General features: G+C 40.7%; 1 protein-coding gene across 1 annotated transcript in view; it reads left to right on the top strand.

Moving 5' to 3' along the window:
* Nucleotides 1–23,195, top strand: part of dnah1 (dynein, axonemal, heavy chain 1) — a 393,587-nt gene that overhangs the window by 330,864 nt on the left and 39,528 nt on the right. Inside the window, exons 63-68 of the mRNA XM_063068377.1 lie at nt 155–380; nt 10,939–11,134; nt 12,425–12,576; nt 15,965–16,161; nt 18,717–18,861; nt 22,716–22,874. Coding sequence (XP_062924447.1) covers nt 155–380; nt 10,939–11,134; nt 12,425–12,576; nt 15,965–16,161; nt 18,717–18,861; nt 22,716–22,874 — 1,075 coding nt within the window. The remainder of the gene's footprint in view (nt 1–154; nt 381–10,938; nt 11,135–12,424; nt 12,577–15,964; nt 16,162–18,716; nt 18,862–22,715; nt 22,875–23,195) is intronic.

Genomic DNA, 23,195 nt, shown 5'->3' with positions numbered 1-23,195 from the left:
AAATCTTATGTTGAATATAAATGTTGATTTATCTTTTCAAACTAAAAATACAGAACATTTCTGGCTTAAGGAAGTGGAATAAGTATAATAACCTAAATTTATTTAGAAGATTGTTAATTTTGTGTACCTTGTAAATTACATTGTAATCTTGCAGTGGTCTGGAGGATCAGCTTCTTGGTCGTGTTGTGGCACAGGAACGTCCTGATCTAGAGGATGCAAAGAACCAGCTGATAGTCAGCAATGCTAAAATGAGGAGCGAGCTAAAAGAAATAGAGGATCAGATCCTTTTACGCCTGAGCACCTCTGAGGGCAATCCTGTGGATGATGTGGAGTTGATCAAAGTCCTTGAGGCTTCTAAAGTTAAAGCAGGAGAAATCAAGGTTAGTATCAGTGGGTCTTTTCTGGTCATAAGTGGAAATATTGAACTTGCCACAAATGATGAAAAATATGTGTGAGTCCTTGAACACAGACTTGATGCATTCAAGCACACACACGCAAATGATGTTCACACAACAGTCTTCTAATTGTTTTTTAATTATTTTACCATTAGTTCTGACCTTGTTGTATCCCATGAATAATCAAAAGAAATATTCTCATTTGTATTTTTTTAGTGTGGGTACTAAAATAAATCTGTTACTTTTATCATTCAGTGCCCACAGGGATTAGCTGATTTCCCATATTAAGTTCCAGATTTCTACAAACATCAAAATGTTGTATAGGAGCAAAATTCCTCTATGATGTCAAATTCAATTAGCAACATGATTCCTTTCTTTCCCCTTTTTGTTCATTCAAGAAAAGGCAGTTCTGATCTGCCAAATATAAACCAATAGAGTACAGTCTACTTTTTGTCAGTAATCAGGTACTAAAACATCAGCCCATGAGAATGAGCCTCAGGCAGGATTAAAGTCTTAGCAAATGACAGATGAACTTCGTGAAGGCCAATGGACATCCATACCTGGAGAGAAGATAGGCAGCCAAAAGCTTGCTTTTGTTGATCTGATCTCTTCTGCTGGGCGCTTCCAGTGTAAAAGGTCAAGACTCAGTCACCACAGAAGAAATCATGGTTGGAATATGAATCATGGCAAAGGCAAATATAAAAAGTAAATTTGAAGATGCTGGTATTGATGCAAACCATTACAAATAAAACTACTTTGGCTTTGCAGAGCATTTTCAGTAGGGAAAATTGGAAGACCTGAAAAAAAAGATTGATGCAAGTTTTGGTAATGCAGAAATGCATGTATTCAAGAGAGAGAGAAGATAGATTTTGGTACATAATGTACAGTCAATTGATTAACAGTGTAAGCCATTTACAAACCAAATCATTTCAATCCAATATCTATGTCTGAGTATATCATTCGGCAAGTAACAACACACCGAAGAAAATCATTGAAATTTACAGTAAAAGAAGTACCTGCACAGCTAACAATGAAATAAGGTTGTTCTATAACAAGTTGTTTTACAAGGTGATTGGAATATAAAAGGTGGTGCCAACGCACATGGTATAAATAACAGCTGGAAATATGAACTGTGGGGAAAACACAAAGGCCTGAGTTATGGCATAATATTAATGCAACATACAAAATGATGACCTGTTGAAGGGTCTCAACCCAAAATGTTGACTGTTCATTCCCCTCCATAGATGCTGCCTGACCTGCTGAGTTCCTCCAGCATTTTGTACATTGCTCTGGATTTCCAGCATCTGCAGAATCTCTTGTGTTTATGGCATAACATTATACTTGGCAACACATTTTACTGGTAAAATCCAACTAAATTTTCACACATGATAAAGGTTGGTGTTTAAAAAAGAGAGAGGTGACAATAACTGAAAATGACCATCAGGTGGGCCTTTGGCAGATGGTGGATCTCAGAAGTAGATAATGCAGAAGCAGGAACATAAAATGCTAGAAACTCTCAGCAGGAAAAGGCAGTATCTGTGATTAGAGAGATCAAGTGAAATAACTCTTTACTTTCAAGTTGTAAAACAGCTCAAGAAATGCAGCTGGAAGTTAAGGTTATCTGTGGTACTTTAATTCTCCATCCACTCCCATTGATCTATGTCTGTGGCCCCGACATGGTTCATTAAGACCCGGTTAAAGATTGCTTAGCATATCAATTCAGTCTGGGCACTTCACAGCATTCAGGACAATTCAACTTTTTCAGGGAACTTGATTCTCTTGTATCACAATTGGCCAAAGGGCTCTTCCTGTATTGTATTGTTCTATTAGAAATGACCAGTTCTACTGTAAAGATTCTCCATCTGCAATATTAACTCAGTTCTTTCTCTCTCCACACACTGCCTGAACTACTCAGCATTTCTAGTATTCCCCATTTGCTTTCAGACCTTAGTAACAAGTCTGATGTGTATTTCATAGTATTTACATATCCCTTTGTTCTCCCTCTCTCTAAATACAACAAGACAGCTCCTTAAACAGTTGAATTACCTCAACCACACTAGACTCGCCCTTTCAGAGATATTTCCTTTGTTCGCCCCCAGAAGTTTTAAGTTGTCCACAATTTAAAACTAACTTTTTTTCTCATTTTCCCAAATCTGCTAAAGAGACGTCAACATTAGGTATTCACTCTTTCTCTTCCCAGGGATACTGCCTGGCCTGTTAAGTGCTTTTAATATTTTCTATTTTTATATCATATGAGGTGTAATGGGTTGGACTAAACAGCAAAAAGGGATCAACCACCCAATTATGGAAGTGTGGTAAATACCTCTGAACAGTTTGAAGGAAATATCTTTTCAAATTTGCAGACAAATTTCTGCAAAAAGTACATTAATAATAGTGATACATACACAAAATGCCAAAGGAACTCTGCCGATCAGGCAGCACCTATGGAGAGAAAAAAACAGTTGTTATTTCAGGCTGAGGCCAGAACGTGAAGGGGAGGGACGGGAATACTGTACAAGCTGGCAGGTGATAGGTGAAGCTCAGTGAGGAGGAAGGTGGGCAGGTTGGGGAGGGGGCATGAAGTGGAAAGTTGGGATATGAGAGGTGGAAAGGTGAAGGACTGAAGGAGGAGGAATCTGATAGGAGAGGAGAGTGGACCATGGGAGAAATAGAAGGAAGAGGGGCATCAGAGGGAGGTAATGGGCATGTGAGGTGAAGAGGAGTAAGAGTGAGGAGTAAGAGTGGTGTAGGGAAAAAGAGAGAAAGAGGAAGGGAGGAGAAATTACTGGAAGTTGGAGAAGTTGACGTTCATGCCATCAGGTTGGAGGTTACCCAAGCAGAATATGAGGTGTTGCTCCTCCAACCTGAGAGTAGCCTTATCATGGTGGTAGAAGAGGCCAGGGACCAACATGTCAGAATGGGAATGGAAAGTAGAATTAAAATGGATGGCCAACAGGAAAACCCTCTTGTTGTGGCAGATGGAGCGAAGGTGCTTGAATAGAGGTGACAATCCACATTGGGTCTCGCTGATGTAGAGGAGACTATACCAGGAGCAGTAATAATAGTGGATATTACTACTACATGATAACAGTAGAAAAACACACAGGATAATAATAGTGGCTGAATTCAATTATTCTTATATTAATTGGATGCGATCAGTATAAAAGGCAAGAATATAAAAACTCTCAACTGCATCCAGGAGAATTTTTTTAGTCACTTTGTAAGTAGACTGACGAAATGGGATTCAATTCTAAACAGTTTTATGATAATGGTGTAAGGAAATATGTCGATGGAAGTGGGGGCATGGAAGGATATATGTGGAAGAACGTTCTTGTATAGAAGTGAAAGTAATTGTGGAAGACTACAAAGCTAGAATATTAAAAGTCTAAGTAAGGGGAAGGAAATTTTATTAAGTTGAAGTAATTTAGCAAAAATGAACTAGTAACAGCTGCCTGATGTTTGATCAGTGCCAGAGCAATGGGATTAAAGAAGGAAATTCAAGAAGCTTGGGGTAAAAAAGGACTGTCAAATCTAGAGATCTCTGTATGATGAGGTGCATAGCAGGTAAGAAAGAGAAGCTTATGTCAGAATCAGAATCTGGTTTAATATCACTGGCATATGTCATGAAATTTGTTAACTTAGTAGCAGCAGTACAATGGAATACATGATAATATAGAAAAAAATAAGCAAATCAATTATATGTATAGTGCAAAAACAGAAATAATAAAAGCGAGGTAGTGTTCATGAGTTCAATGTCCATTGAGGAATCGGATGGCAGAGGGGAAGAAGCTGTTCCTGAATCGCAGAGTGTGTGCCTTCAGGCTTCTGTGCCTCCTTCCTGATGGAAACAGTGAGAAGAGGGCATGTCCTGGGTGATGGGGGTCTTTAATGATGGACGCCACCTTTCTGAGACACCGCTCCTTGAAGATGTCTTGGATACTATGGAGGCTAGTGCCCAAGATGGAGCCAACCAATTTTACAACTTTCTGTAGCTTCTTTCAATCCTCTGCAATAGCTCCCCCATACCAAACGGTAATGCAGCATGTCATTGCCCTCCACGGTAAATTTATCGAAGTCTTTGAGTATCTTGGAAGACAAACCAAATCTCCTCAAACTTCCAATGAAAGAAATATAGCCACTGTGTTGCCTTCTTTATAGCTGCATTAATATGTTGGGAGCAGGTTAGATCCACAGAGATTTTGACACCCAGGGACTTGAAAATGCTCACTCTCCCCACTTCTGATCCCTCCATGAGGATTGGTTTGTGATCCCTCATCCTACCCTTTCTGAAGTGCACAGTCAGACACCAAGAGCTCAATATTGCAGGAAGGGTTTTTTTAAAAATGTTGTAAGTGGGTAGTGGAGAGGTGTTGAATTAAAATGGGAAAGTAAATAGAGGGCATGAAAAGAAATGAGAAAGAAAATAAAAGTTCAAAGATTTGTTTAATGTACATGTAGAGCAGAAGGATAACTAATGAAAGAGCTGGTCACATTGGATACCAAAAAGGTAACCTCTTTGTGAACGTGAAAGGTCTCAGTAAGATTCTGGCTAGAAATTCACAAAAGAAGGGGACAGTCAGGATGGTGGTAAAGAAGGTGGAAATCTAGGATGGGATAAACAGCAAGCAAGGCTGTTTCAAAGGGCTCAACATGTCTGAAAGTAGGTAAATTGCCAGAGCCTGGTGAACATGTTGCAGGTTTTTACCATATGAAAGGGAGGAAAGGGAAGAAAGACTAGGACTTTCCAATCTATCCTGGTTGCACAGCAGAGGTCAGAGGCCCAGTGGACTACTAATATTACACTGTTTAAAAAGGGAGGAAGGGTTAAATGCAGTAATTGCAAGGCATTGAGATAAATTTTGGTGTGGATGGTGTTACCCATTCAGGAAGATAGCAGACTAACTAAGGGCCGTTGGCATGGAATTCTTCTGAAAAGGTGGCATTTGATGATAATTCAATCCTTTAGAAGCAGTAACAAGAATGGTCAATTGGGCAAGTGAATTTTGTGTAGTTCATATGTAACAGAGAGTAAAATATTGAAATATCTCAAAGGTCCCACAATGTAGACTAAACGGCATCAAAACTGCAGGCAATTTGAATCACTCCTCCTGTGAACTAAGTTACAAAGCACTGCTAACAAATCATTGTTGAAAAAATGAAGGAGTTGATCGTAGATTACAGAAGGAACAGAGGCAGGATAGCCCCTATTGACATCAATGGGTCTGTAGTTGAGAGGGTGAGTAGTTTCAAGTTCCTCGTATACCTATCACCAAGGATCTCACCTGGCCTGTGCATATTGGCTATGTGGTGAAAAAAAACAACAGCGCCTCTTTCACCTCAGATGGCTGAAGAGATTTGGAGTCTCAAATCTTCAGGACTTTCTACAAAGGTACTATTGAGACTGGCTGTGTAGCCACTTGGTGGAACTGTACCACCCTCAGTCACAGGGCACTGAAGAGAGTGGTGCAGACAGCCCAGCGAATCTGTGGACGTGAACTTCGCTCTATTTACAGCAGCAGGTGTATAAAAGGGGCTCAGAGGATCATCAGGGACTCCAGCTACTCCAACCCGAAACTGTTTCAGCTGCTTCCGTCTGGCATACATTACCACAGCATTAAGGCCAGGACCAGCATGCTCTGGGACAGCTTCTTTCACCAGCCCATCAGATTTATCAATACATATTGATCTGATCGCACATCTGATTGTACATACATGTATACAAAACAATGATGTATACAATCTTAATGTTTGGGCAATATCCTCCCACATTTCCCTTCCTTATTGTTTGTACATTGTGACAAATACGCAACATAAAGATTTTTATTCCCTCATGTTGTGAGATAGATGTAAAAAATAAAAAATTATAATCCTAATTCTAAAAAGCAACATAATATTTGTTTGAAAGACCTCTGTGTGAACAACAAATTATAGCATTATGAAATTATGGAAGTGTGAAGTTTTGTGAACATTGGGAGTTAGATGTAACCATACAAATTTGCATTCTTAAGAATGTGAGAAATGGAGTAAGAAAAGCAAAAAGAGACTTTTAGATTGTAAGTAGATGTACAAGAAGAAATTTAACATGCACTTAGAACAAGAAAGCACTTGAATTAGTCACTGATAATTTACAAATTTCATTAAACAATGCATAACATTTCAGGTTGATTTGCAGTAAGATTCCTCTGTAATTAAAATTTTTTTTTCAATTTAACTCTCATTGGTCTGCAGAACTGCAGAGGTACTAATAGAAATCAATTTAATTGATGCATCATATAAACAAGTCTGTCTGGATGCATCACGGCAACTGCCCTGCAGAGAGTTGTGACATGCTTAGCACATCACAGGAACCAGAAATGAGGCAGCGAGCAGTATGGACTGTCCATACTTCTTGCTGACTCAGTAAATCAGCCAGCAGAATCAAAGACCCCACCCATCCTGGAATTTCTCTCTTCTCACCTCTCTCATCAGGCAGAAGATACAAAAGCACACACCACCAGACTCAAGGACAGCTTCTATCCCACTGATATCAAACTTCTTGTGTGATAAGATGGATGGCCTCACAATTTGCCTCGTTATGCCCTTTTACTGTTCATCTTCACTGCACTCCTTCAGTCACTTTTACACTTCATTCTGCATTGTTATCAGGATCAGTGTTCATAATATGATAGAACTCAAAGGTTCAGTTTAATGTCAGGGATTATATTTATACAATATAAAATATACATCCTGAAATGCTTTTTCTTCACAACCATCCATGAAAATAGAGGAGTGCCCAAAAGACTAAACGACAGTTAAATGTTTGAACCCCAAATTTACCCCCCCCAGCTCCCCCTCCCCCCACCAGCAAAAAAAGCAAGCATCAGGACTGCCACCGAGCACTGAAGTGTGAGCAAAGCAATAGCGAAGACACAGACTTGCAGTTACCCCAAAGACTTTGTGTTTCACCCGGTATTCAACATACCACAGGCTCTCTCTCTCCCTAATAAGGGAGAAAGAGGTGTCTCCATTTTCCCAGCAAGCAGGGAGATGTAACAAACAACTCGTTGGTTTACAATGTTAAAAATCTGTTATGTTGCTTTTTTTCGAGCTATGTACCTGAAAATCGCAAAGATCCTGGGTCTCCAGGCACACAGCAAATATTCTGACCCCCCCCCCCCCCACCCCCGACGACACACAGGTCTCCTGTCGTGACACCGACCCTCTGCCTGTCTCCGGAGCCCCAAGATCCTAGACTTCCAAATTTGAGCCAGACTCTTAGGCCGAGCTTTTGGCATGCCATACAATGGCCAGTAATAGAACCCCAAGAGCGGGTCCCGTTTCTGCAAAGAACCGTAGTCAGCGTGTAACTCCAGGTCAGAGTCTTCAAAAGGACCCTGAAAGGGAAAAATAGAGATATTAAAGATGGAAATAGAGCTGTTTCTGAAGATGCAAGCAAAGGAGTTGCCGTTAGGCGCCATCAACCCTCCTAAGCTACGCCTTCACCCTGCAATTTAAGAGGGAGAAACTAAAGTTAGATGTATCAGTATTACAGTGGAGTAAAGAGAATTACAAAGGCATGAGAGAAGAGTTGGCCAGAGTTGATTGGAAGGGGACAGCAGCAAGGATGACAGCAGCATAGCAATGGCTGGAGTTTCTGGGAGCGATTCAGAAGGTGCAGGATAGATACAAACCAAAGAAGAAGTTATATTCTAAAGGCAGGATGACACAACCATGGCTGAGAAGGGAAGTCAACATAAAAGCAAAAGAGAGGGCATATAATAGAGCAAACATTAGTGGGAAGTTAGGGAATTGAGAAGCTTTAAAAACCAACAAAAGGCAACTAAAGAAGCGATAAGGAATGAAAAGATGAAATAAGAAGGTAAGCAAGCCAATAATATCAAAGAGGATTCCAAAAAATTTTTTCAAATATACAAAGAGTAAAAGAAAGGCAAGAGTAGATATCAAACTGCTGGAAAATGACACTGGAGAGGTAGTAATGGGGGACAAGGAAATGGTGGATGAACTGAATAAGTATTTTGCATCAGTCTTCACTGTGGAAGACACTAGTTGTATGCTGGATGTTTGAGAGGGCGGAAGTAAGTGCAGTTGCTTCGGAAGCTGAAAGGTCTGAAGGTCTATAAGTCGCGTGGACTAGTGGACTACACCCCAGGGTTCTGGAAGAGGTGGCTGAAGAGATTATGGAGGCATTACCAGTGATAAGACCATAAGATATAGAAGTAGAGTTAGGTGATTTGGCTCATTGAGTCTGCTCCATCATTTCATCATGGCTGATCCAATTTTCCTCTCAGCCCCATTCTCTTGCCTTCTCCCCGTATTCCTTCATGCCCTGACCAATCAAGCATCTATCAACATCTGCCTTAAATATACATAAAGACGGCCTCCACAGCTGCCTGTGGCAAACAATTCCACAGAATCACCACTCTCTGACTAAAGAAATTACTCCTCATCTCTGTACTAAACAGACGCCCCTCTATCTGAGGCTGTGTCCTCTAGTCTTAGGCACTCCCACCATAGGGAACCATCCTCTCCACATCCACTCTATCAAGGCCTTTCACCATTCAATAGGTTTCAATTAGGTCACCCCTCATTCTCCTGAATTCTACTGAATACCAGTCCAGAGCCATCAAACGCTCTTCATATGACAAGCCATTCAATCCTGGAATCATTTTGTGAACCTCCTTTGAATCCTCTCCAGTTTCAGCACATCCTTTCTCTGATAAGGGGCCTAGAACTGCTCACAATACTCCAAGTGAGGCCTTACCAGGGCTTCATAAAGCCTCAACAGTATATTCTTGCTTTTATATTTTAGTCCTCTTGAAATGAATGCTAACATTGCATTTGTCTTCCTCACCACAGACTTAACCTGCAAATTAACCTTTAGGGATTCCTGCACAAGCACTCCCAAGTCCCTTTGTGCTTCAGTTTTTTTGTATTTTCTCCCCATTTAGAAAATAGTCAACCCTTTCATTTCTTCTATCAAAGTGCATGACCCTACACTTCCCAACACTGTATTCCATCTGCTATTTCTCTGCCTATTCTCCTAATCTGTCCTTCTGTAGCCGCTCTACTTCCTCCAAACTACCTACCCATCCACCTATCTTCAGATCATCTGCAAACTTTGCAATAAAGACATCATCCAAGTTATCGACATATAACGTAAAAAGAATCGGTCCCAACACAGACCCCTGTGGGGCACCACTAGTCACCGACAGCCAACCGAAAAGGGCTCCCTTCATTCCCACTCTTTGCCTCCTGCCAATCAGCCACTGCTTTATCCATGCTAGAATCTTTTTTGTAATACCATGGGCTTGTAGCTTGTTAAGCAGCCTCATGTGCGGCACCTTGTCAAAGGCCTTCTGAAAATCCAAGTACACATCAACCAATTCTCCTTTGTCTATCCTGCTTGTTACTTCAAAGAATTCCAACAGATTTGTCAAGCATGATTTTCCTTTGAGGAAACGGCGCTAACTACAGCCTATTTTATCATGTGACCCCTATAGTACCCAGAGCCATCATCCTTAATACAGTAATCGGATCCAACATCTTCCCAACCACTGAGGCCAGACTGACTGGAAGGAAGTTTCCCTTCTTCTCCCTCTCTCCCTTCTTGAAGAGTGGAGTGACATTTGCAATTTTCCAGTCTCCCAGAACCATTCCAGAATCTGGTGGTTCTTGAAAAATCATTACTAATGCCTCCACATTCTCTTCAATTATTTGATTTCAATTTCAAGAATCACTAGATTCTGGCATGGTTCTGGAGGACTGGAAAATTGAAAATGTCACTCCACTCTTCAAAAAGGGAGGTAAAATATGAAATTAAGTACACAGATATTCAGGCAAATAACATGCAATTCATGGAAGGACAGTAATATTAATGAAAGGGTAATCTCAGAAGACAAGTAATAATATATGTACAACAATATTAGTGGAAATGCTTTGAAACCGTTGGAAATATAATGAGTGTGAGCATAGAGAGTGTTTTGAGTGCAATCATATTAACATGATTAGAGCAATGATATAGGAAGTTTGATCGCGTTGTGGGTGTAATGATAGTGTAATGAAATGTTATTAAACTGACTGTAGTAATATTAATGCAAGTGCGGTACTGCTGGATGGAAAATCAACAATCAAAATGGGCGAGATCAAGCTAATTGATTGCCAATGGTCTTCAAAGCACAGATTGGTTATCAACTATTCAGATGCCAGCAGTCACAGGCTTCTGTGCAAAATCAGTGAAAGGCAGAAGTCCAACTTGATCCATACGTTTGGGAAGTATGGCTCATTCATCTGGAAAATAAAAGATTGCAGATGCTAAAAATTTGAAATGACAGCAAAGAACTACTAGATGGAGAAACACAATGAATATTTCATGTCAGTCCCCACCATCAGAATTTGAGTTGAAGTATCTTTGACCAAAATGTTGACTCATTTCTCTCGCCATGAATGCCGCCTGACCTGCTAAGGATGCCCTACGTGGTCTCTTTCTGTTATCATATATTTTCTATGATTTGCAATGCTGTAAACATACCTTATTTTCCCACAGATGAAGGTGACAATAGCAGAGCAAACAGAGAAGGATATCGATAACACTCGTCTCCAATATGTTCCTGTTGCTGTCAGGACACAGATCCTGTTTTTCTGTGTTTCTGATTTATCCAATGTGGACCCAATGTATCAGTATTCTTTGGAATGGTTCCTCAGCATCTTCATGGCGGGCATTGCAAATTCTGAGCGAGCAGGTATGTCAACCGAGTAAACTGCAATTCTGTGTGGCATTTGCTCAATAAATTTGTTAATATAATGCTCTTCTTTAGTTTTCTATTGCTGTAATTTGGCTTAGCTGCTTAACCCAAGCCACACAATGCTTTCAAGCTAGTGTAGCCAAATATTTCTGAATCACTACTGGAGCTCTGGTAACACAGGGTGAAGAACATGCTTTGTTGGTCAAGAGCAAAAATGTGGGAGTAGGTTTCCTGCCTACATCTCACTCTAACAATAGTTCTAAAAATGAAAACAAGATGAAAGCATGTGCACCAACCTGAAGGACAGAGCAAGTAGACAATAACGTCACTAATTAGTCTGCTAAACTCATCCTATCCAGTCTCTCCACATAACTAAAGTCCTCCAATCCAGGCAAAATCTTGGTGAATTCCCCTCTGTAATCTCTCCAGTACGATCACCTCCATTCTAAGGTACGAGAATCAGAACTGTGCACAAGGTCAGGCAGGCAGCATCTGTAGAAACAGAAATAGGGTTAATGTTTCAGGTCTTAGATTTTTGATCAGTTTTTTTTATTTTTAAATTTTCATTTATTGATAAAAATTGGAGTTAGTCCTGTTGACCTGATTGAGAGTCAAACTAGATACATTTTTTTTTTTAAACTTCTTGGTTTTGGACAGATTTCCTACCTGCTTGTCCAGGAGAACAGATTAAAATTTTTAAAACTGAGCCGTCAGAGTGATTAGGCTACATAAGTAATATAATTGTTCCCACACCCATGTTCCATCTTTCTCAGTAACTGCAAGTGTTCATATTCAAGAGCCAAAGATGGGAATCTTTAAAACAACCAGCTATATGAAAAAGAAAGAGGGATCATAAAGATCAATGTATCCATTTTTATATGCTATGCTGGAAGAACAATACTTGAACAGTTGACTTGGAGGCAAGATCATGACTGAAATGTCAATATTATTTTTTAATCTTACTGCTGATTGTCTGATGCATTCATTAGTAATTGTCATTTTCCAGTGAATTCTGGTCAAATCTAACTTTATATGATATTCTGTTTTGAAGTTGCTTGTGCAATCTAACATGCCCTACATAGCTCCATGAATAACCAGAGTGGATATTGTGAATGCAAGCACAGAGGTCAATCAACGTTCCCTGATACTTAAATATATGGACCCTTCTAACCAAATTTTTGTTCCTGTTATGTGATAGTCTATATTAGAAGTGCTAAGCCATAAGATTTGTCAGTTAAATTAAAGCACAGTGGACTCACATATAACAACCTGTTTTCTTGCTCCTAGATACTGTGGAGAAGAGGATAACACTTATTAATAATTACTTCACCTACAGCCTGTACCTCAATGTCTGTAGGAGCCTATTCGAGAAGCACAAGCTGATGTTTGCTTTCCTAGTGTGTGTGCGGATCATGATGAACGATGACAGGATTGACATGGTCAGTAACAAATCCATAAATCTCCATTGGCTTAGTGAGTTATATTAAATCACAGAAATCTCAGCCAGACAATAGACAATAGGTGCAGGAGTAGGCCATTCGGCCCTTTGAGCCAGCACCGCCGTTCACTGTGATCATGGCTGATCATCCACAATCAGTACCCTGTTCCTGCCTTCTCCCCATATCCCTTCACTCCACTATCTTTAAGAGCTCCATCTAACTCTTTCTTAAAAGAATCCAGAGAATTGGCCTCCACTGCCTTCTGAGGCAGAGCATTCCACAGATCCACGACCCTCTATGTGGAAAAAGTTTTTCCTCAACTCCATTCTAAATGGTCTACCTCTTATTCTTAAACTGTGGCCTCTGGTTCTGGACTCCCCCAACATCGGGAATATGTTTCTTGCCTCTAGCGTATCCAATCCCTTCGTAATCTCATATGTTTCATTCAGATCCCCTCTCATCCTTATAAATTCCAGTGTATACAAGCCCAGTCCCTCCAATCTTTCAACATATGACATTCCTGCCATCCCTGGAATTAACCCAGTGAACCTACACTGCACTCCCTCCATAGCAAGAATGTCTTTCCTCAAATTTGGAGACCAAAATTACACACAGTACTCCAGGTGGGGTCTCATCAAGGCCTTGTACAACTGCAGAGGGACCTCTTTGCTCCTATACTCAACTCTCCTTGTTATGAAGGCCAACATGCCATTAGCTTTCTTCACTACCTGCTGTACCTGTATGCTTACTTTCAGTGACTGATGAACAAGGACACCCAGATCTCGTTGTACTTCCCCTTTTCCTAACTTGACACCATTCAGATGGTAATCTGCCTTCCTGTTCTTGCCACCAAAGTGGATAACCTCACATTTATCCACATTAAACTGCATCTGCCATGCATCTGCCCACTCACCTAACCTGTCCAAATCACCCTGCATTCTCATAACATCCTCCTCACATTTCACACTGTCACCCAGCTTTATGTCATCAGCAAATTTGCTAATATTACTTTTAATCCTTCATCTAAATCATTAATGTATATTGTAAATAGCTGCGGTCCCAGCACCGAGCCTTGCGGTACCCCACTGGTCACTGCCTGCCATTCTGAAAAGGATCCATTAATCCCTACTCTTTGTTTCCTGTCTGCCAACCAATTTTCAATCCATGTCAGTACCCTACCCCCAATACCATGTGCTCTAATTTTGCCCACTAACCTCCTACGTGGGACCTTATCAAAGGCTTTCTGAAAGTCCAGGTACACTACATCCACTGGCTTTCCCATGTCCATTTTCATAGTTACATCCTCAAAAAATTCCAGAAGATTAGTCAAGCACGATTTCTCCTTTGTAAATCCATGCTAACTCGGACCTATCCTGCTACTGCTATCCAAATACGCCACTATTTCATCTTTTATAATTGACTCCAGCATCTTCCCCACCACTGATGTCAGACTAACTGGTCTATAATTGCCTGTTTTCTCTCTCCCTCCTTCCTTAAAACGTGGGATAACATTAGCTACCCTCCAATCCGCAGGAACGGATCCTGAATCTATAGAACATTGGAAAATGATTACCAATGTGTCCACAATTTCTAGAGCCACCTCCTTAAGTACCCTGGGATGCAGACCATCAGGCCCTGGGGCTTTATCAACCTTCAGTCCCATCAGTTTACCCAACACCATTTTCTGCCTAATGCGAATTTCCTTCATTTCCTCCCTTACCCTAGGTCCTCTGGCCACTATTACATCTGGGAGATTGTTTGTGTCTTCCCAAGTGAAGACAGATCCAAAGTACCTGTTCACCTCATCTGCCATTTCCTTGTTCTCCATAATAATTTCACCCATTTCTGTCTTCAAGGGACCAACTTTGGTCTTAACTAATTTTTTCCTCTTCACCTACCTAAAGAAGCTTTTACTCTCCTCCTTTATATTCTTGGCTAGCTTACCTTCGTACCTCATCTTTATTGCCTTTTTAGTTATCTTCTGTTGCTCCTTAAAAGTCTCCCAATCCTCCGGCTTCCCGCTCATCCTTGCTATGTTATACTTCCTCTCTTTTATTTTTATACTGTCCTTGACTTCCTCTGTCATCCACGGTCGCCCCTTACTTCCCTTAGAATCTTTCTTCCTCTTTGGAGTGAACTGATCCTACACCTTCTGTATTATTCCCAGAAATACCTGCCATTGTTGTTCCACTGTCATCCCTGCCAGGGTATCTTTCCAGTCAACTTTGTTCAGCTCCTCCCTCATGGGTCCATAGTCCCCTTTCTTCAACTGTAATACCTACACCTCCGAGTTTCCCTTCTCCCTCTCAAACTGTAGATTAAAACTTACCATATTATGGTCACTACCTGCTAATGGCTCCTTTACCTCAAGTTCCCTTAACAAATCTGGCTTATTACACAACACTAAATCCAGAATTACCTTCTCCCAGGTAGGCTCTACTACAAGCTGCTCTAAGAATCCATCTCTGAAGCATTCCACAAACTTCCTTTCTTGGGGTCCAGTACCAACCTGATTTTCTCAGTCTACCTGCATGTTGAAATACCCCATAACAACCGTAGTATTACCTTTGCGACATACCAGTTTTAACTCTTGATTAACTTGCACCCTATATCTCAGACAATGGACAATTGTTCCACTGTGTGCTTGGGCCACTGTTAGTTTCTCAGTAGAACTTTTAACTCATTGGAAAAGTACCAGAGATGGAGAGGATTGAGTGGGCGTGAGAAGCAGAACAAAAAGCTCAGGATCACACTAGCAGACTGTGAGCCATATGAGATGCTGGTTAAGGCTGCACTTGAGCAGCCACAGAGCCGATCAACCTTCAGCCCAGCACAGAGGACTCGGGTAAGCTGCTGTTGGTGGCCTACAGGTGATGGGCTTAAGAAGAAGAAACTCTAAGTATGGTTGTACAGCAGTTCCCATTCAGGGAGGGAAAGCCCATGCATTTGTGAAACATGCTGGCATTTAAATTTTGCAAGATCAAAACCATATGAATGCAGAAAATAAAATATTGCATCTGCAGTTCTAGTGAATTCACATATACCCAAGGAACAAGAGTGATCTCTAAGAGCACAGAGCATCTAGCTACCTGTCGCAGAGTAATACTGCTCAATAGCTATACAGTGCGTAGCATTTTGACTTCCTCTTTAGAGCAGCATAGCATCCCAACATTAAGAGATGATAAATATCACAATCTTCCCCAGCTGCAAACTTTTAATATGTTCAAGTGGTGCATGTGTCACTCCACAAATTGGTAACGACAACACCAAAAAAAAAGTGCTACTTGCCTGTTTGTATTTAAAATGTAGTCTGCTAAAAAATATTTACCCAAAATGGTAAATTGGGATTTTTTCTTTATCCTTTCCTAATTTGATTGTAATTGAACAGGATGAATGGCATTACCTGCTCTCTGGAGGACCCACCCACACTCTGAGCCCCAATCCTGCCACTCAGTGGCTCTCAGAAAGAGCATGGAGAGACATTCAGAGCCTTTCTAGCCTCAAGAGCTTCTCCAGTTTCATAGAGGATTTTGTCAACAATCTGGATGGTTTCCAAAAAATCTTTGACAGTGCAGAGCCTCACAGGTGAACTTTAAGAATTCTACGATAGATGTATTTATTCATACATTATTTGCAAGATTCCAGATTCAAGTTTATTTATCACATGTACATTGCACCATATTTTCCTACAAGAATGTGGCCCAGCTGACAATGTCTTCTTGCATTGACCTTGGCAGAGTATTTAGGATCAATGGGATGTAGACTCAGGAGGCACTGCTCTCCTCTGAACACCACTGGTCATTATGGGTGTCCACTAGATTCTTCTGCTGCTGTTCAGAAGATATCTTTTTAACCCTTCCCTTTTTCTTTACTCCACTCCACCCTCCCCTTCCCTGGCTCTTGACATCGATACGAGTCAAAGAAGAAAAACTTGAAAGTCAATCTTCCTCACTTCTTCAGGAAACTTCTCAAATATAGTTGTAGAAAGCTATCAATGTACATATTTCACAAATTTGCTTTCAGACTGGCAACTCCTAAAGAAAGAAACTGTGTCTGGGAAATTAAGTCTCTCAGACTTCATAGTAATTTTTGGTGGAGTGGGTGGAGTGGTAGACGTTGTCAACGTGAACTTTATTACTGTTTTAGTTGAGCCAGACATGGTAGCCTGGTCTGGAAAGTGAGATTGCATGAAATCCAGGGTGGGTTAGTCACTTAAATACAAAATTGGCTTGGTGAATGGAGTCAGAAGATCGTAGAGTCGAATCATTTTACGGATTGGACGACTGTGATCACCAGTGTGCTCCAGGGATTGGTGCTGGGTCTCTTGTCATCGTCCATAACTATTAATGAATTGGATCAAAATGTAGGTGGCATGATCAGTAAAGTTGGCAGATGATTCCAAAACTGGGTGTGATAGACTGTGAAGAAGGTTGTGTACAGTTACAAAATGGGATATGCAGTAGATCAAAAAGGAAAATGAGCAGAGGAATGGCAGACGGAATTCAACTGATCAGTGTGAAGTGATGCATTTTGGTAAGTTAAAGCAGGGCAAGATATACACAGTAAATGACAAGGCCCTTGAGAGTGTTGCAGAACAGAGAGGCCAATGGATACAAATACCGTACATAGCTCCCTGAAAGTGGTGACGCAGGTAAACAAGGTGGTAAGGAAAGCTTTACTGTGCTTATCTTCATGGGGTAACAGTGTCTTCAGGCATTAAATACCAGACTTGGGACATCACATGGCTGCTGTACTAGTAATTGGTGAGACCACACCTGGAATATTGTGTGGAGCTTTGGTCACCAAACTATAGAAAGAATATGATTAAACTATATAGGGTGGAGTAAAGATTCACAAGTACATTTTCAGGACTAGAGGGCTTAAAATATAAGGATAGACTAATCTTGTTTTCCATGGAGCAAAGGGGGCTAAAGGTTGACCATATAAAAGTTCATAAAATCATGAAGGGCATAGATAATGTGGATTATCACAGTCATTTTCCCAAAGTAGGGGAGTCTAAAACTGTAGCGTGTACATTTAGGGTGACAGTGTAAAGATTTAAATGGGCCTGAGCTGTAACTTTTTCCACGCAGAGGGTGATAGGTGTATGGAATGAGTTGCCAGAAGAAGTGGCAGAGCTGGGTACAATTCCAATGTTTAAAAATATATGGAAAGGAAGGTTTGGAGGAATGTGAGCCAAAATGGGACTAGCTCACGAAGGCAGCTTGGTCAGCATGGACAAGTTGGCTCAAAAGGCATGTTTCCATCCTGTAAATCTCTGACTCCATCATTCTAAGTTTCTGACCATCTACCCTATCTATATCTGTCATGATTATATAAACTTCTATCACATCACCCCTCAGCCTCCAATGATCCAGCTTAAAATAATCCAAGTATATCCAACCTCTCCTTCTAACTACAGGTCGACCTTCACTAATCCGGCACCATTGGGACCCGAGGAGTGCCGGATTAGTGAAAATGCCGAATTACAGAAGGATCACGTTAAGCATAATCAGTGCCGGATTATCGAAGGAGCCGGATTACAGGTAGTCGGATTAGTGAAGGTCGACCTGTAATATCCTCCAACCCACACAATATCCTGGTGAACCTCTTCTGCACTCTCTCCACAGCCTTCTCCCTGTAATGTGGCATCCAGAACTGCACATAATACTCTCACAATGGGACCTTCCCTCTGGATAAAGAGGATACAAAGATCTTAGCCAAGGCCTTTCATTAAGCCCTGGAGACTTATCCAGCTAAATGTTCAAGAAACCCAATATCTTCTTCTTAATATCAACATACCCCTCCCTGATCTCACTATCATCCATATCCATCTCCTTGAGTATATCAATGCATTGTACTAATTTGTAGCCTGTCCACTTCTGCTGCCTCTAGGCATAAATTCACTTATTTGCCCTTGAGTGGCCCTGTGCTTTCTCTAGCCACCCACTTGTTTACATTGAGTTTACTAGTTTATAAGTTACAATTAAGTTGAACGTCATTCTTATCCAGGCAAATACAATCGAGCAGTCCATAAAGTTAAAATATGTATAACTTTTTGTTCCTAGGAAAACTGTTACAAGTTTACCACAGTCACCAGCTTCAGAGATTAAAGAACTTGAATGTAATTAATTTTACAGGCAACCTTTACCAGGGAATTTGGATGCTCAAATGAATCTATTTCAGAAACTACTTGTAATGCGTTGTCTTCGAGTGGACAAAGTCACCAATGCAATGCAGGACTTTGTGTCACTGAACCTTGGGCAAAAATTCATTGAGCCTCAGGTCAGACTTTCTGCTTTGTATTTGTTCTGAGTTTGGTCACTGTGATAATTAAATTTGCTGCATCATATTCTTACAATGTGTTTCTAGTGCTGTGTAAAAGTTATGAACCCCAGAGATCAATAAAGATTCAAGAATAATGTTTACAACATTTGAAAAAACCATTTAGTCCAATAGATCTGTACTGTCATTGTTGGTCCACACAAGCCATCTCCCACAGTACTTCATCCAAACCCCTCAATAAGCCGGGACATAAGCCGGGAGGATGTGGAATCGATATGGGTAGAGCTGCGTAACACTAAGGGGCAGAAGACGCTGGTGGGAGTTGTGTACAGGCCACCTAACAGTAGTAGTGAGGTCGGAGATGGTATTAAACAGGAAATTAGAAATGTGTGCAATAAAGGAACAGCAGTTATAATGGGTGACTTCAATCTACATGTAGATTGGGTGAACCAAATTGGTAAAGGTGCTGAGGAAGAGGATTTCTTGGAATGTATGCGGGATGGTTTTTTGAACCAACATGTCGAGGAACCAACTAGAGAGCAGGCTATTCTGGACTGGGTTTTGAGCAATGAGGAAGGGTTAATTAGCAATCTTGTCGTGAGAGGCCCCTTGGGTAAGAGTGACCATAATATGGTGGAATTCTTCATTAAGAGGGAGAGTGACATAGTTAATTCAGAAACAAAGGTTCTGAACTTAAAGAGGGGTAACTTTGAAGGTATGAGACATGAATTAGCTAAGATAGACTGGCAAATGACACTTAAAGGATTGACGGTGGATATGCAATGGCAAGCATTTAAAGGTTGCATGGATGAACTACAACAATTGTTCATCCCAGTTTGGCAAAAGAATAAATCAAGGAAGGTAGTGCACCCATGGCTGACAAGAGAAATTAGGGATAGTATCAATTCCAAAGAAGAAGCATACAAATTAGCCAGAGAAAGTGGCTCACCTGAGGACTGGGAGAAATTCAGAGTTCAGCAGAGGAGGACAAAGAGCTTAATTAGGAAGAGGAAAAAAGATTACGAGAGAAAACTGGCAGGGAACATAAAAACTGACTGTAAAAGCTTTTATAGATATGTAAAAAGGAAAAGACTGGTAAAGACAAATGTAGGTCCCCTACAGACAGAAACAGGTGAATTGATTATGGGGAGCAAGGACATGGCAGACCAATTGAATAATTACTTCGGTTCTGTCTTCACTAAGGAGGACATAAATAATCTTCCAGAAATAGTAGGGGACAGAGGGTCCAGTGAGATGGAGGAACTGAGCGAAATACATGTTAGTAGGGAAGTGTTGTTAGGTAAATTGAAGGGATTGAAGGCAGATAAATCGCCAGGGCCAGATGGTCTGCATCCTAGAGTGCTTAAGGAAGTAGCCCAAGAAATAGTGGATGCATTAGTGATAATTTTTCAAAACTCATTAGATTCTGGACTAGTTCCTGAGGATTGGAGGGTGGCTAATGTAACCCCACTTTTTAAAAAAGGAGGGAGAGAGAAACCGGGGAATTATAGACCGGTTAGCCCAACGTCGGTGGTGGGGAAACTGCTGGAATCAGTTATCAAAAATGTGATAACAGCACATTTGGAAAGCGGTGAAATCATCGGACAAAGTCAGCATGGATTTGTGAAAGGAAAATCATGTCTGACGAATCTCAGAATTTTTTGAGGATGTAACTAGTAGAGTGGATAGGGGAGAACCAGTGGATGTGGTATATTTGGATTTTCAAAAGGCTTTTGACAAGGTCCCACACAGGAGATTAGTGTGCAAACTTAAAGCACATGGTATTGGGGGTAGGGTATTGATGTGGATGGAGAATTGGTTAGCAGACAGGAAGCAAAGAGTGGGAATAAACGAGACCTTTTCAGAATGGCAGGCGGTGACCAGTGGGGTACCCCAAGGCTCAGTGCTGGGACCCCAGTTGTTTACAATATATATATTTATGACTTGGATGAGGGAATTAAATGCAGCATCTCCAAGTTTGTGGATGACACGAAGCTGGGTGGCAGTGTTAGCTGTGAGGAGGATGCTAAGAGGATGCAGAGTGACTTGGATAGGTTGGGTGAGTGGGCAAATTCATGGCAGATGCAATTTAATGTGGATAAATGTGAAGTTATCCACTTTGGTGGCAAAAATAGGAAAACAGATTATTATCTGAATGGTGGCCGATTAGGAAAGGGGGAGGTGCAACAAGACCTGGGTGTCATTATACACCAGTCATTGAAAGTGGGCATGCAGGTACAGCAGGCGGTGAAAAAGGCGAATGGTATGCTGGCATTTATAGCGAGAGGATTCGAGTACAGGAGCAGGGAGGTACTACTGCAGTTGTACAAGGCCTTGGTGAGACCACACCTGGAGTATTGTGTGCAGTTTTGGTCCCCTAATCTGAGGAAAGACATCCTTGCCATAGAGGGAGTACAAAGAAGGTTCACCAGATTGATTCCTGGGTTGGCAGGACTTTCATATGAAGAAAGACTGGATGAACTGGGCTTGTACTCGTTGGAATTTAGAAGATTGAGGGGGGATCTGATTGAAACGTATAAAATCCTAAAGGGATTGGACAGGCTAGATGCAGGAAGATTGTTCCCGATGTTGGGGAAGTCCAGAACAAGGGGTCACAGTTTGAGGATAAAGGGGAAGCCTTTTAGGACCGAGATTAGGAGAAACTTCTTCACACAGAGAGTAGTGAATCTGTGGAATTCTCTGCCACAGGAAACAGTTGAGGCCAGTTCATTGGCTATATTTAAGAGGGAGTTAGATATGGCCCTTGTGGCTACGGGGATCAGGGGGTATGGAGGGAAGGCTGGGGCGGGGTTCTGAGTTGGATGATCAGCCACGATCATAATAAATGGCAGTGCAGGCTCGAAGGGCCGAATGGCCTACTCCTGCACCTATTTTCTATGTTTTCTATGTTTAATATATCTTAATTCTTCTACTCTTTTGAAATTTGTGCTTATCAATTGCTCTCATTCGTGCCGCCATGAAATATATTTGTGTTTAACACTAATGCCCAAGTGGTTTGGAATGATAATTTGGGTTGGTCTTTTAATGATAAAAATCCATTTAATCCTCATCTAATAATGAGGAAATTTGATTTATTTCTATTTACTCTGGTTATCACTGCAGACTACTATCTACAAATCACTCCTAATTACTCTTGAAAATGTGGCAGCTGTCTTACTGAATTACTGCAGTGGCTGTTGTGAAAGAATAACTCAGACCTGTTATGTAGGTTGTTTCAAGATTTTCATTGATAATAGAAGAATGCATATACTATATTTCCAAATAAGGATAATAAGGAACCTTGGAAGCTGTCTTATGGATTACTGCTGTTAATTATCTCAGTGATAAAGACAGGGGAGTTGATAACTATCACCCAGGTAGCCTTCAACTGTACTTTGTATAGATGGTACACGTTTTATAGTCACAGTTGTCGGTGGTATAAAAAAGAGATGGTTAGGATAATGGATGTATGGGAAATTCAGCAACTTGACAACAATAGAATTCTTCGCACTCGTGACGGATACTTGGGAACCATGGGCTAACAAGTTCATTAAATCTGCTGAAATCAGTTGCCCATTCCTACAAGAATGAGCTCTTGGAAAATAGTGTGGTTTTTAATACCACCTCAGCATTGATAAGACTGTTAAATTCTTCAAGGGAAAGCTTTCAATTCTGCATCTCCACTCCATTTGTGTGCCACTGAATTTGTGCAAACATTGTGTTTAATGTTTTAATGTCACAGGTTAAGCATCATAAATGCTTCATTCATTTACTTTCATGTATAGATTTTGAGGGATTGTTTATTAGTGTTACAATTTTTTGAAATATTTAAAATATCACATTATTTCTTTCAGACCTCAGATTTATCTGGAGTTTTTAAAGACTCATCTCCAAGCATTCCCTTGATATTTGTGCTGTCCCCAGGCACAGACCCTGCAGCTGACCTGTACAAGTTTGCAGAACAGATGAAGTTTTCTAAAAAACTGAGTGCTATTTCATTGGGACAGGGACAGGTAAGGAATAAGCCTTCAAACAAATTCACACTATGCTTCCTCAGTTTCTTTGCCATAGCCGGACATACAAAAGTAAGTAAGAATGCATTATCCTGAATAGATAATAAACAGGGTAGTATATGGTGACATATACTGTACATATGTACTTTGATAATAAATTTACTTTGAACTTTGAATAGAAATAAAGTATGCTGGAAATACTTAGCAGATCAGGCTAAATTTATGGACCAAGTTAATGAAATTATATAAAAATTGAGAAAAGTTAGAAATATTAACTACTGTGAAATCTGATAGACATGTTGAACTGTTCAGCGCTACAGG

Source organism: Mobula hypostoma, chromosome 15, assembly GCF_963921235.1.
Source record: "Mobula hypostoma chromosome 15, sMobHyp1.1, whole genome shotgun sequence".
In the NCBI taxonomy this organism is placed as follows: Eukaryota; Metazoa; Chordata; class Chondrichthyes; order Myliobatiformes; family Myliobatidae; genus Mobula; species Mobula hypostoma.
This window is presented reverse-complemented; position numbering and strand designations above follow the sequence as displayed.